The sequence below is a fragment of the Gavialis gangeticus genome, unplaced genomic scaffold (assembly GCF_001723915.1).
Source record: "Gavialis gangeticus isolate Ggan-Ray unplaced genomic scaffold, GavGan_comp1, whole genome shotgun sequence".
In the NCBI taxonomy this organism is placed as follows: Eukaryota; Metazoa; Chordata; order Crocodylia; family Gavialidae; genus Gavialis; species Gavialis gangeticus.
In genome coordinates, this window is record NW_017728996.1 from 46,240,825 (window position 1) to 46,255,647 (window position 14,823).

At 42.1% G+C, this 14,823-nt stretch overlaps 1 protein-coding gene across 2 annotated transcripts in view; it reads left to right on the forward strand.

The window, feature by feature from the left end:
- PSTPIP1 (proline-serine-threonine phosphatase interacting protein 1) overlaps positions 1 to 14,823 on the forward strand; it is a 124,484-nt gene that overhangs the window by 102,407 nt on the left and 7,254 nt on the right. Inside the window, exons 12-14 of one of the 2 annotated variants that reach the window (XM_019504428.1) lie at positions 1,020 to 1,098; positions 2,834 to 2,904; positions 9,946 to 10,043. In XM_019504428.1, coding sequence (XP_019359973.1) covers positions 1,020 to 1,098; positions 2,834 to 2,904; positions 9,946 to 10,043 — 248 coding nt within the window. Of the gene's footprint in view, positions 1 to 1,019; positions 1,099 to 2,833; positions 2,905 to 9,942; positions 10,044 to 14,823 lie in introns of both variants that reach the window. The other variant, XM_019504426.1, reaches the window with a different exon arrangement.

Genomic DNA, 14,823 nt, shown 5'->3' on the forward strand with positions numbered 1-14,823 from the left:
CACCTTACTGGGGTCATTTGACCCCAGTGCTCTTCCTGCCATGGCAGGGGGTCGGACTAGATGATCTGCTCAGGTCCCTTCCGACCCTAGAAACTATGAAACTATAATCTCATGCGAGAGACAAGTACTTCTCTGTTGTTAGGTAATGCTCTCTTCCTTCTTCCAAGTAAATTCTAAGCGCGTGTGGATACTGGAAGCAGAGTCTTGCAAACTGACGTTTTATAAGGGTAACAGAAGGACATCTTTACCATGGTCAGGAAATCCCAAAATTTCCATGAGCATGATTTTCAAACATGTTGAACACCCACCACACCAAATAACTTCTGTGGGATCCACAAGTGCTCTGCATGTCTGAGGAAAAATAATGAGGTTGAGATCATTTATTTTTAAAGTTTGACTTTAAAACAGCCCCAATTCTGAGCTTGACTGACAGCATAGTGGACAGTGAAAAACAGCAATACTTCTGTATTTGAGAAGAGGGAATGAATGAATAAATGAAAATAAAATATAAACTGTAGTTATATTTGGGAAGTAAGAGTTAGGAGACTGTCACTATACAGGCATTGACTAGGCAAGGCCAGCATCATAACACCTGGGGATAAGGCCAAAATAAATAAATAAAATCCCCAAATATATACAGAATTTCTGAATATCTGCCAAAATTAACCATTTGAAAAACCCAATAGAGCTGAATGAGCGCTAGCCCCCAGATAGAGGATAGCCATTCTTTTCTACTAAAAGACCTATAGGATAACTAATGTGGCACAGTTATTATGAAGTTAACTGATTTCTGGATTAGAATTTAACCATGACTTGAAATGGTGCTGACCACCGTTTGGCATTGCCTGTGCTTCTTATACTCTGCTTTCTGCAAATCCTTTCACAGCATGTGATGAAGTGAGCTTCAGCCCAAGAAAGTTTGTGCTCTCCCTCTATACATATAATCTTATTTAGTCTATAAAGATGCATATTTACTGTGCCTTCTGACTACCTCTCTGATTTTTATTGTGCTATTGCAGATCCAATAGGATATGAAAATTATTATGACAGAGAACCTCCTAAAGGCAGCCCAACCCAGTCTTGTGGGATGATTAAAAAGTAAGTACCAAAGATGTGGTCCCTTGCAGATAGAGTTACATGAATTTTAGAGCAAATCAGAATCTTACAAGTAATGAAACTTGTGTGTGGTGAAAATAATACGCATGACACACACACCAACAAACACGAACAAAGGAATTAAAAGTACAGGAGAATTAATAATTCACGTCGGTGTTTCTAGGATGCAGGGAAAAGGACTACATTTAGAAGAATCTCCCTGGTCAGCAAATATTTCAAATGATGTGCCAGCCACCTCCGACTCCCCAGCCTGAACAACCAGATACTCCTTTACAGCTGAGAGCAGTCTTCAGTACAAGTCTAGAGTGGGGCTCAAACTTATAGCTCTAGAGCTGTTGCCTTAACTGCTCAGTCACTATATCCAAACCCAGCAAGTAATTAAGACTCATTTATTTTGTGAGACAATTGTGGCCAAGAATAAATTTATGTGAGGACAGGGGGAGGCCAGATAAATCTTCAGCAATAACTTCTGTCCTAAGCCTCAGTGCAGCACCATGCCAAACATCACAAATAATAAGGCCTGGTCTACACGTATAAACATTTACTGGTATAATCCTGTTAGTTAGGGGGTCTTTTTCTCTATATTGAAATAGGTACACCAGTAAAAGGAGTAGTGTGGATACACTTACACTGGTGTAAATGTCTTATTTCAGTATAGCTTATTCCTGGCTACTGTACTGGCATAAGCACTGAGATACCACTATAAAGTGTCATTCATACTACAGTATAAGCTGTACTGCTTTTACTGTTACATTTGAGTCTTTTTTTAATCTGTAAGACTACCAAAAAGCTATACAAGGCCCTGTTGGTTAGCAAGCCTGATAAATTGGAGAAGAGTATTTTAATATGTTAGATATGATTTCCAACTGAAAGTTAATGATTTCTAATACTGAATATCTTACAAATGAAAGTTGCATTTTGATTCAAACCACCAGATGTGTGCCCAGTAGCTTTGTACTGGTATAGATGGGGAAAGAGAGGGGGACCAAACTTTCAAGTGAGGACTCACTTTGAGTGCTTCAATTTCTGATCATTTGGGAAGCTCAGTTTTCAGAAAAGGCTGAGCACTGACCATATGAAAATCAGGGCTTTACAATATCCAAGTCAGCAGTGAAAGAAATTACTAGTTTTTCTCTAAATTCTTGACCCAGATTCCCAGCTTGGTTGGTTTCTCCCTGTCCTTAGGCCAGCTGTGCTGCTGAACACATCCAAGGAGGAAAGTCAATAGTCTGATGTATCTTGACAAATTGTGATAATCAGTATTCCTGAATGAAGTATTTTTTATGTTCAGTTGCATCAGCACTTCTGATTTTTTTAAAACAAAATGCAACCACTCAAATTGACTAACGAACAGACCTATCAGGTATATACAATGGGATGATGGGTGCTTTGCCTTACGTGCCTTTAGATTTTCAACTGTTCATAAAGCAAAACTTCTGTAAAAATAATAAAAATGGATCTAGTTTATACACAATTTAGTGACTGGCAAATTCCAGCAGATTTGATATGTAACTTGGTTTGAGAACCTTTTAACAAAAATAGAGGTATCTAGTGCTCTACCAGTGCAAAAAACTAGTTGCAGACCACACACACACTCTGGTGAGTGAATATAACAACCAGGATTGCAGCAGATGAGGGGTAGATTAAGTTAGTCAGGGATGTGAGGAGTATACTTAATATCTTTACCTTCTGTCATTGGCTTTTTTTGGCTCTACAGATTCTCTGGATTATTACATGGAAATACCAAAAACATCAGTGAACCCGTTATTCCCACAGCCCCTCCTCTCGGTATGTTTTTCCCTCCTCAAATGCAACTTTAAAAGCATATCTGTTTAATGTCATATCAGTTCAAATCAAGCATGCACATGTTTGTTGTTTGGAGTGTAACAGGACAGTCCATGTGTTAGCTATCTAACAAGCTAGTGTCAGCGTATTAGCAAGGAATGTATGTTCTGATCCAGATATTGGGGTGTAGAGAATGCAGTTTTTTCCTATAGGATATACAGCCTCGTGTAAAGCATGTGCGAATTTTTATCAAGACTTCTGTTGGCCCAACCTGGCACTTCTGTAAATATGAGCATCCATTCTTCTCCAGTATTATTTTTCCATACCAAATCCCATGTCACCTATGTGATTCTTTCATTAGAGGGTGCTGCAGCACAGTATTTTGACAACACAGGTAATAATGGCTTGTGGCATTTGTATTGGCTTGATTTAAAATAAGACAAGGGCGTTTCACCTGCACGTCTCCCCTCAGGAACAAACTGAGACTCTAAGCAGCTTAAACAATGTACCTAAACCAGTTTTCTTTGTTGTGCATACCTGTCTGTTTGGCCACCCAGACACTGAACACGTCTCTCTGTAGGGCCTCGTGTTTGACCCCAGCCTGCAGAAAATTTTCAGGGCTGTCAATGCAAGTTAGATCTGTAAGGCACCAAGCGATTTCTGTTTTCATGAATTTCAGTCACGTTCCTCTGAATAGAACTTGAATAGAAGCCAAAGGTATTCAGTTTCTCACAAAGCCAAGTCCCTAGTGCCTGTGCAACAGCACATTAAAAAGTGAACCGTTTCTGCCCCACTGTGTACATATTTATAGTAAAGCCCAGGCCTCCTCAAAGGTCTCAGTGTCTGCAGCAACCCCTTGTATCTGAGCTTGGCATGGAAGCCCCTTGGCTCCCCTACACCTTCCCATCTATAACAGTTGTCTCTCTCCCCCTCATGGAGAGAGTTCAAACCCAACCCCAAAAGCCGCCTTGGGCTTCTTCACAATCTGGGGCCCATTAGCCCTTGGCTCGTCCCTTCCTGCAGGGGTGGGGGGTTAAGGGAAGCCAGGTCTACTCTCTTGTCTGCCTGTCAGCTCAGGGCCTCTGTGTTAAACAGTTATGGTCTGCTGTTTTGATCACTTTCCGCCTCCTTGAACCAGTTTCTACCTTCCCTGTTGATCAGCCTCTTGCACCACATTACTCCTCCTTTATTTCTCCAAGCCTGCAGCAAGGCAGCCTCCACTTGTGGCCTCATTCTGCCTGGGCTGCAGTATTTTTTTTAGCAACTGTTTCAAACCAGCTCCTTATTTAGAGCTGAGATGGTGATTAACCCTTTCATTAACCCTTTCTGAATTGTTGCTGTGTGCTATCCACATGGTCTGCTACATGCTGTCATCTCAGTTCCTCTTCTGCTCATAGCTGCCTGTGCCAGCTGGCATGGGGTGAATAACGCAAGGTAAAATTCCAGCAAAAATAAGGCAGCTTATCATTCACACCAGTTAGCAGGTTAAAGCAAAGACTACCAGGTAGCTTAGAGCATACCACAATGTATTACCTTCCATGGAGATTACAAACTGCCCTTTTCTACGGCAACATTTTACCTCGAGTCTTTCTTCACTGTGCAGTTAACCCAACCTCTAACCTGGATTTTAGCTAAATCTGCACTTCATCATCAATACAGAAAAACCTCTGACTTGGGTTTGGAGGTGATTTAAGCCTGAGGATAGAGATAAGAACCCAGACTCTGCTCTAGCTCTGGCTATAACCTACATTCTTTGCAATGAAGAAACAGGCTGAATTGCCTGCATTTGGATAGTTCTCTAAAGCCTTTTCACAATTCCCCACAAGTTCTCCCACAAATGACAAGGAAAGACTCCTTGAGATGGCCAGCACAAAGAACCAGGGGGTACAAATCCCCCACACCACTCTGCAACACACAAGGGCAAGAGCAGAAACAGCTAAATGAGCTGTGCTTTGCAGCGAGTAACTGCATGAAAAACATAAGTGTGCTTATATTTAAATACACACATTTATTTCTTCGGAGAAACAAGTCCTTCAAAAAAATGGAACAATTCTGTTTTATTGATGAGGTTCCCCCAATAAAGCTCCCCCACGAAAAGTCCTCATTGTACATTCACATTTAAGAAAACATCATTAAAAACATTGTCTATTAAATTACTGTCAATAGCAGCACATGCTCAGTAATGGAAACCAACTATGAAGCTGATTAAATACAGCCAACACTGAGCATGGCTATAAAACAGATAGTTCATATTGGGCAAACATACCAATAGAAACCTTTTTTTTAATTTACAAAATTGTATTAAAACACACACTTATCATCCTACACATACAAAGCTTCACATATTGAACACCCTTGTTTTACGAAGACTTCATATTGCAAAAACAACTACATATCAAAAACATACAACTACATTAAACCCTGAAGCAACATACATCTACTTCCCACAAAAAAGAAGCCCTTATAGAAGTCTGTTTCTTCTTACAGAAACCCACAGAAAAACTGTTACCTCAGTAACCACCTGAAACTCTCTGCCCCTCTCATCAGTCATCTCTGTTGGTTTGGTGAGACAAGTGTGTCCAGTCCTTTTTCCTCCACTTCTCCTCTGCCTCTTCCTCTCTGATATCTTCCTTGTCCCAACTGATGTAATATTTCAGTTCGCACAGCCCCAGCTCAGGCACACACTTTCAGTGAAAGCCAATCCCTTACATACCCAGAGGTTTCTTACTTTCTATAAAGTAGTTTGAACACATGCTAATAAAGTCCTTAATAACATATCCTCTGGTCCGTTTGGTATGAGTCCAAATAGTACCATCTCCCGCGCTAATGACAGGTTTATTTTGGTGACACTCAGAAAGGACCGACCCTTTCCCACATCCACTTTTACATATGTTTCATAGTTAGTAGGGTCGGAAAGGACCTGAGCAGATCGTCAAGTCTGACCCCCGGCATGGCAGGAAAGAGTACTGGGGTCAAACAACCCCCAGCAAGGTGATTGTCAAGCCTCATCTTAAAGACCCCCAGGGTAGGAACCAACACCACTAATGTGCACTCCCAAAACACACCCCACTATTTCTTCTTCCCCAAATCTCTCCCTTGGGCATCTTAATGAGCTGTCAAGCCCTATCTGTGTTGCACCTCTCACTGGCAACGTATTTCTTACAACCATCCACACTAGGTCAGCATGTTCCCCTTTAGTTGTTTACCCACCACTGCTTTCTACACCTTCTTTGCTTGTCCTTTCTGTGAAGTTTTCCACTGGCATCATCCTGTCTCTCCCCTTACTGCTTTTCATCAATTTCTTCCTCCAGTCCTACCTTCCCTATTTTATACCTCTGTATGAAACCTTGTATCCTCATATAGTGAATCAGCGGAAGCCACACCCATGGATTCTTCAAAGAGGTCTGATATACTCCCCAATTCCTCAAAATTGCAACTGTGTGAAATTGGGTAAAACATACTACTTTCCCATCTCCTTCCATTACCATTTTATGTATCACACTTACATATTTCGTGCAGATGAACAACCCCAAATTCGGTGGCTCCCATCCCCTCCCCCTTCTCCCCCCCTGCATCTTTCTTGCTTTGTACAGTTCAGCTCTAGCCAAACTTTCTCTTTTGGCATTCCAGAAGAACACACATATTTCCTTCTGTACTTTATAGACATTAGGGCTGGAAGGGATCTCGGAAGATCATCGAGTCCAGCCCCCCGCCCAGAGGGCTGGAAGTCAGCTGGGATCATAGGATCCCAGCAAGATAAGCGTCCAATTTGCTCTTGAAGGTGTTCAAATGTAGGTGCTTGAACCGCCTTCGATGGCAGGCTGTTCCAGACCTTGGGGGCTCGGACAGCCCCCAAGGTGGCTGCTACCTGCCACCACATCAGTGGGAATACAATTCCCATATATAGAATAACTGGCAGTAGCACAGCCTTAACTACCGCCACTTTTCCAGCAAAGGACAGCATCCTTCTGAAACATAACCAAAGTATTTGCCACATCCCTGCTGTCGCCTTTTCCCATGCTACATTATCTTTCTCCTCAGCATCCATCAAGATCCCTAGCAGTCTGATTTAATAGAATCATAGAACATTAGGGTTGGAAGGAACCTTAGGACAGGGGTGGGCAATTATTTTGGGCAGAGGGCCGCTTACTGAGTTTCGGCAAGCCATCAAGGGCCGCATGACAGGCAGCCGAGGGCAGTTTAATATTAATTTTCTAAAATTTTAGGGGCCCTGTGGTCTGGATAGAATGGCCTGGTGGGCTGCATCCAGCCCCCAGGCTGCATTTTGCCCACCCCTGCCTAAGGATATCATTTAGTTCAATCCCCTGCTCAAAGCAGGACCAGCCCCAATTAGATCCTCCCACCCAAGGCTTTGTTGAGCTAGGCTTGATGGGGAGTATATCAGACCTCCTGCCACCACTGCCATTGTTTTGGGATTCGGGTTTTCCTCCTGCACTCCTGGCATCCTGACACACTGCCCTGAAGGCACTGGATCAGGCTTTCTGCTGATCACTCAATCTTAGCCAAAAGGCCAAGATGCTGATAGGAACCTGCCACAAGGATAGGTTAGTACAGCCCATCTGAATAAGATGTATAATAGTGCCCATTGCACTTAGTGCCCCTCAATGCCATCCTTTTCAAGTCACTGTGCACATGTATCTACAAAACATTTACTGCATGTTGACTAATTAACTGCACAGTAAAAATCTAGGCATCTAAACATGTGCCCCTATTAGGGCACACAAAACTAAAACTCCTCAGCAGGGTAGTACTTATAAAATAAATAGCCTTATTGCATGGGTAGTACTTGCAATAAGCTCCAGAGTTTATTCGTGCACATTAATCACGTGTAGGCATGCCCAGTGAGCCACTAGATGGCATACATTTCAACTTCCTCTTTACTCAGCTGAGCTGCACTTTTCACTCTCATCTCCAGTGACTCCTGTTTCTTTACCATCCTTAAATGCCTGGCAGACATCACCAAATGTGGCCCCAAACAGTCCACCCAGAATCCCTGTCACCCCCCTCTGATTAGCATGGGCCCTCCATGAGGTGGAGCTGGACCAGGTTGCCCTTTGCTGCATCTGCATATACATTTTTAGAGGATCCCAGGACTCACTACAAAAACACCAAGGTTCCAGTCATGATGGGGACTAATTAGCATATGGTTCTTTGTGTGAGTATCTGGAATATACACACACATACTGAGCAGCGCTAGCCATGGGGTCACCCTGGCTTGAGATGCTGTTGACTGTGCTGGGACCCTTTTGGCTTTGGATTAATATCATGCATAGTTTGTACTATATACAAGTAGATATAAAAGTGCTGCTTGAAGGTGTGTTTATGGAGTACCTATGTTAAAAGGTGAAATGCATCAATCCTAGACTAGTTTATGAGTACCTATAGACTTGTGCCTATTTACGAATTATCACATCAGTGTTTTCAAATATACTTCTCACTTTCTGGTGCGAGTGTGACATTTGGGGTGGGAGGGGGATAAGGTAGGGTGGGGGGATAAAGTTGTGGAGGTAGAAGGCAAAGGGGCCATTTAACTCCCCTTCCTCCAAGATTTATTGTCCCTGTTGTGGCAGTAGGAAGGAGACAAATCAAAGCCAACTTCCAACAGTTCACTTCTATACCTGGAAAATTAGAACAAATTTATGAATTTTCCATATGTAGAATTTAATTACTGGGGGTCATCTTCTACTCAGATCCTTTGGTACCTGAAGAATCATAGCCATTTTTTTCTCATACCCATCAGAGAGCTCATGTCACTCCTTGGAAGAGGAATGCCTTAAACCCACCAGGATTTACTGTGGGAAAGTTTATAGAGGTTCTTGCCTGCTTTATTATCCCCCTGGTACACAGAAGATTTACATGAGCAACCCCTTCATCCCCCAGCAGAAAGAGGGCCCTTGCAGACATAGGAAGAGAAGCTACAAGAAACAAAGCCAGAAATAAGTTATTTTACATAGCCAGGACTAAACTAATATTCTAAAAGCTGTGTACAAACTCCTAAACTATGACATGTATTTTGTGAATACATTCATCTTGACAATTGTGACATGTTTCTAAAAATTCTGTATCTTTATTGTGCCTTTGCTTACAGGGCTTGTGTTTTTAGTTGATATCACTGATTTCAACAAGAGCAAAGTTAGGTGAATGCTTTGTGCCTTTAAAATCTCCGCACCTTAAATTCTGTGCACAGAGTGCCCTAATAGGAGATTCTGGTCTGAGGACAAATTTTTCATTTAGTGCTGCAGGATCAAATCCTTTTGGAATTCTCCTTAGGTTTGATCTACAGCTATGCTAGTTATACTGTATTGGATTTCTTTTTCTTTATTTTTACCAACATACTATACTAAACTAGCATAGGTTTTAGCATAGGCATTCTAGTATTGATACAGCTGCCTCTTCACTAAGAGAATTTTGCTGGTTATCTACATAATTATAGCTATATTCCTAAAACTCAGACAGTGTAGATAAAGCCAATATGTCGCTCTCTCAGTGGAGCATTTATACTTGTTGCAATGACACTGAATGAATGTTTTCTTGTTGTCAGTTATGACAGTTTGGATTAGATCAACATCATTCAGAAAGGTCAAGTCAGTAACAGATTACTATCATGGCACTATATAAATTATTACCAAAGATCACAGAACTTTTCCGTCAATGCATTACATTTTAGGTGGTAGCTTTATTTTTCCCTTTGGAAAGTCATTCATCCACCAGAAGTTTGCACCTATAGTAACACATACATCAAACCTATATTATAACATTTCTTTACAAGTCTGAGGACTGTGTTTTAGCAGGTAAAATATTTTCTTAACGCTTGTTCGAAGCTAGTTTCTGAGTGTTCTAGGAGCCTACCAAGTGCATTGTCATCGCATCAGTTACAACAGTTGTTGTGCATAACTTTAGTTAAAGAGGTCATGGCAGCTTTCCCAGGCACACGTGTCCTTGTGCGTACAGAAGAGAGAGACCCTTGTGTTTGTGAAGCCTTGCATTTAGAAGAGGCTGATTCTTTGTATTTATTTTTAGCAGAGAAAACAGATGGGGTCTATGCAGCCATTAATGTGGGTGAACATGCAGCAGCCACATCATCACAGAACTACAGAGTGCTCTATGACTACACAGCCCAGGTAATCAAAGGTTTAAAAACAAATGCATCATAATGCACTGGGGCTTAAAATAATGCTGTTGACTGAAAGATCTTAAAAACGCTCAAAACATTAATTCTCAACAGCCATTGGAACTAGGTATTATCCTCATTTTATAGAGGATTTTACAGATGGGGAAAACAGATGCATACGGAGTTATTTGATCAAGTTCATCCAGCTAGTTGGTGACAGCCAAGAGTCCTGACTATCAGTTCATGGCACAAGCCACCCCAAATACTTTCTTTTAAGGGACAGGAGAGACTTATTCACACAGAAGCCTTTTACATTTAAAATGATGGGAAAATACTTGGGTGTAAGATAAGACCCAATGAAAGCTTTAGAGAAGTAATTTAAGGACACGTGTCTCACAATCTGCTATTGCAGACTTCTTCCCTCATAGAGAGTTCAGTTGAAGACAATAGATCTCTCTATAGATATTCATATAGGATTCAGGCCAAAAACCTTTTGATAGGAGTTTAACTCAGGAACAGATGGAAAATACTGCTTCAAGCTGGTATCACAGAGGAAGTTTAGGTTATAGGATCATAGGAAAGGAGGGCTGGAAGGGACCTCACATAATCACTCTAGCCCAGCCCCCTGCTCAAGGCAAAATCATCCCTGGGCAAACTGTCCCAGCCAAGTGTCTGGCCAACCTGCTTTTGAAAACTTCCAAAGATGGAGGATTCCACAATTTCTAGAGGTAGAGACGTAGCCTGTTCCAGTGCTTTACTACCCTTGTAGTCAGAAAGTTCCTTCTAATCTCCAATCTGAATTTCCCCTGCTGCAGTTTGAGGCTATTGTTCCTAGTCCTGTCCCTGGCAATCAGGGAAAGCCCCTGTCCATCAGCTTTGTAATCACCAGGGATCCTGGTTCTCTCTCATAACACCCCCTCAATTTTTGGATTAAAAAAAAGTAACCCAAAATTCACATTTTCTGTGATTAAAATAGATATCAGGAAAAACTTCACGGTAAGGGTGGCCAAAATTTGGAATTGGCTTCCAAAGGAGGTGGTGTTCTCCCCTACCTCGGGGGTCTTTAAGAGAAGGTTGGATAGGCATCCAACTGGGGTCATCTGACCCCAGCACTCTTCTTGCCTAGGCAGGGGGTTGGACTCGATGAGCTGCTGAGGTCCCTTCTGACCCTAGCATCTATGAATCTATGAAACACTGTTATATATATATATATATCATGAAAAATGTGGATTTGGGGTTACTTTTTTAAATTTGAAAATTGGGGATTTTTTTTTTAAATCAGAGAAAACCAGAATCCCTGGTAATCACCCTTCAGGTACTTTAAGACCTTATTAAATCCCCTCCCCCTCTGATTCCCTCACTCCCCACCCCCCAAAAGTCTTCTCTTCTCCAGACTAAATAATTCTACGATACAAAAACTTACATATACTAACTGGAATACTGACAGGACAGTGGAACTAATACTAACTGAGAAGGAGCACAAGATCCTTATGTACCTCTGTACTCAGCCTTAGTGAGGCTGCAGCTGGAGTACTACATCTAATTCTGGGCTCCACAATTCAGAAAGGATGTGGAGAAACTTGAGAGAGTCCAAAAGAGAGCGCCACACATGATCAGAGGGCAAGAGAACAGGCCTTATGAAGAGAGGCTGAGAGCTATGGGACTCTTTAGCCTGGAGAAGCGTAGGCTCAAGGGTGACTTGTTGGCAGCCTGTAAGTACATAAGGGGTGTGCATCAGGATCGGGGCGAACACTTGTTCACCAGAGGAAGACAAGGACCAATGGTCACAAACTCCTGCAAGACCATTTTAGGCTGGACATAGGGAAAAACTTCTTCACTGTCCAAGTCACCAAGGCTTGGAATAGACTCAACCCAGAGGTGGTGCAAGCACCTACTCTGGACACTTTCAAGAAACATTTGGATGCCTATCTTGCTTTGATTCTTTGACCCTAGCCTACTTCCTGCCCCTTGGGCAGGGGGCTAGACCGGATGATCTTATGTGGTCCCTTCCAGCCCTAATGTCTATGAAGTCTTATAGACACCCAACTCCCCATTTTACAGCTTCTCTTAAAACAGTGTTACTTCTAGCTCATGATCATACACTGTGGCAAGCAGGACACTGTGGCTACAGACAGACATTCAAAAAACCTGAACTGATTAAATCTTTGCATGTTAGTCTAACTTGGCTAGGCTGAATCGGTTTGTAACTGCAGAGATCCGAGAAATGCAGGCATGTGCCTGCAGTGGCTCAGACTAGAAGCCGGGGGGCACTACAGCAGCCCTCCCTTCCCTTCTATAGTGCTGAACTGAGGGGACCGTGGCCAGGCCCTGGCAGGACACTGATTGGAGGGGGTTCCCCCCACTCCTGACCAGCCCAGCAGGGAATTGGTAACACCCCTGACTCAGTGTTTATTTCCCCATTAAGAAAACAAGAGGGACATTACTAGCTAACTGTTGATTCTGCCTTTGTCCCATCTGCCACAGCACAGACTGTAGCAAGCATGTGGTCTGCTGACCAATGCTGAGAGGTGTCTGTGCAAGACAGAGGGGATGAGGATCCCAGATTAGTGGAGAGGGGGGAAGCCAAGTAGTCACCTGCAGTCTCTGCCAAGTTCCAGCCACAGAGCAGAGGTGAAGGACCAGCTCTGCTGTGGAGCAGAGAACCCCACCCAGCTCAGAGAGCATGCCAGGATGCTGGAGTGGTGTGGTTTCACTTAAACCAGCAAGGGGTCTGGGACAAGCATTGCATAAAACAGTTTGACCCAAAACAGGTAAGTCTGATACTACATTCAACCAGGTTTATCTCAAACCAGTTTCAACCATTTTCAAACTGGTTTATGTGCACCAAACATCTGTTACAGGTTTAAACCAGTTTCTGATGACTTAAACCAGTTTATGTGTAACGTGTGCCCCTAGCCCAGACAACACTGACTCAACACCAGTTCAGAAAGAATGGCATCCTTTCTGCATCACTTAGATTTTCCTTGGAGGTCTCCCATGCAAGTGAAATTTTCCAAGGGGAAAATGACTGTAGATCATATTTACAAAATGCACTCCATCTTCAAATCAAACAATATGCCAAAACTTTCAGTCTAATCTGAACTCTGTACTTCTTCCTCTCTTCTACCAAGCATCTGTGGAGTTCTACTCCAAACACAGAATGATGCAACATTTTAAGTTCTACCCAATAGCAAGGAAGCCACAATCCCCATGTCTCAAAGGGGTGTTAAAATACGTCACAGTGATTTTATGTTCATAACTATTGCTAGCTCCAGACTCCTGACCTGACATCTGCCTCAGCTATGATTTGTGTGCAAATTCTAGCATATGGATACAAATATTTGTACCGCATTTTTCACCTAAATACCCGCCTGAGGCTATTATTCCTTTTTAATGGGGCTGAAACAATGAGAGATGTAGTTTTCTCATGCTATAGCAGTTCATGCATGATGGAAATGCCAAGAATTTGTATAATTTAGTTCCATTAAATGGATCCACAAGGAAAAAAATCCACAACAAAAAATAAACACCACACACAAATGTTTGAGCTATTTCAATCCATGGAAGTCCCTACCTGTGTGTGCATAGCCCTAGTTCACATTTTCCCTTATCACCACCTGCTGATTGCTCCTCCCAAGTGCCAGTCCCAGCAAATGTCCCCAGGGAAAATGTCATGGAGCTTGGGATGTCTTGCTCATTGAACCTCAAGACAGTGGTGAAGATGTGTGTTGCTCTTCAATGAGTGTATTATTCCCTTCCAGGTATCAAACATAATTAGGTTTGATATCATTAATGAAGTCATAGTCCAGACAGTACAGTATACAACTGCTTTAGTGAATTAGCCTAAAACCACACACCTTTCAATTTGTAGTTTTCAAAGTGCTTTATAAATAAGGCAGATAACATTAGCTTCACCTTATTCACTTTATTAACTTCCAGAATTCCAAACAGAGCAAGAGCTAAAGCCATTAGCCATTAATGTTCCTAAACAGGAAACACAGAAGAAAAGGAATCATTATATTAGTTAAGACAACATCAATTTTTATGCAATATATTCTCTAGGACAGTGGTCAGATGCTACAAGGAAAGTTGTAAGAAATTCCTCATTTCTTTACTGTAGACTAATCTGTTCCTCGTGGTTTCATCCTAATTCTCAGTGGTCAAAGAATAGTTTATGCTCTGTTGATAATTTTGTAATCAGCATTAGCTGTGGGACTTGTGTTCTCCATAAAACTGTCCACTCCTTTTTTTATAGCTTGCTAAACTTTTGGCCTCAGCAACATAATGGGCAAAGAGATCTGCAGTTTAATTGCAAGCTGTGTGAAAATATTCCCTTGTATTGGTTTTGAAAATCACTGAATGCCCTTAGGTTTGTGTTAAGAGACAAGGAAAACCACCTGGAAAACAGGCCACCTAAAAAACGCTTCCTCAGAGGCAAACACTGGTCAGATTTTAAGGCCCAGCAAAGTTGGGTTATGTCAGCAGAGCTGAAGAGGGGTTTTCTTTGCAGCACAGGAGATTCAGCTGCTTTTTAATGACAGTATTTTTACTTATTTGCTTTAGGGCTTGCATAGGCTCAGTTTACTGGACGTCCACATTCATGACATTTTCTCCAAGGCAGATTATTAAATTCCTTTCATGAAGGTGGAAGAGCCCTAACCTAGGATCAGAGTTACAAGTGTGACACACTTAAAGAGTCTTCCCCCTAGTGAAAGAAGCTTTAATATTCCCTTCCTATTTATTTTGAGGTCTCTCCCCCTCCCCTAACTCTCTCTCAAGCAATATATTCA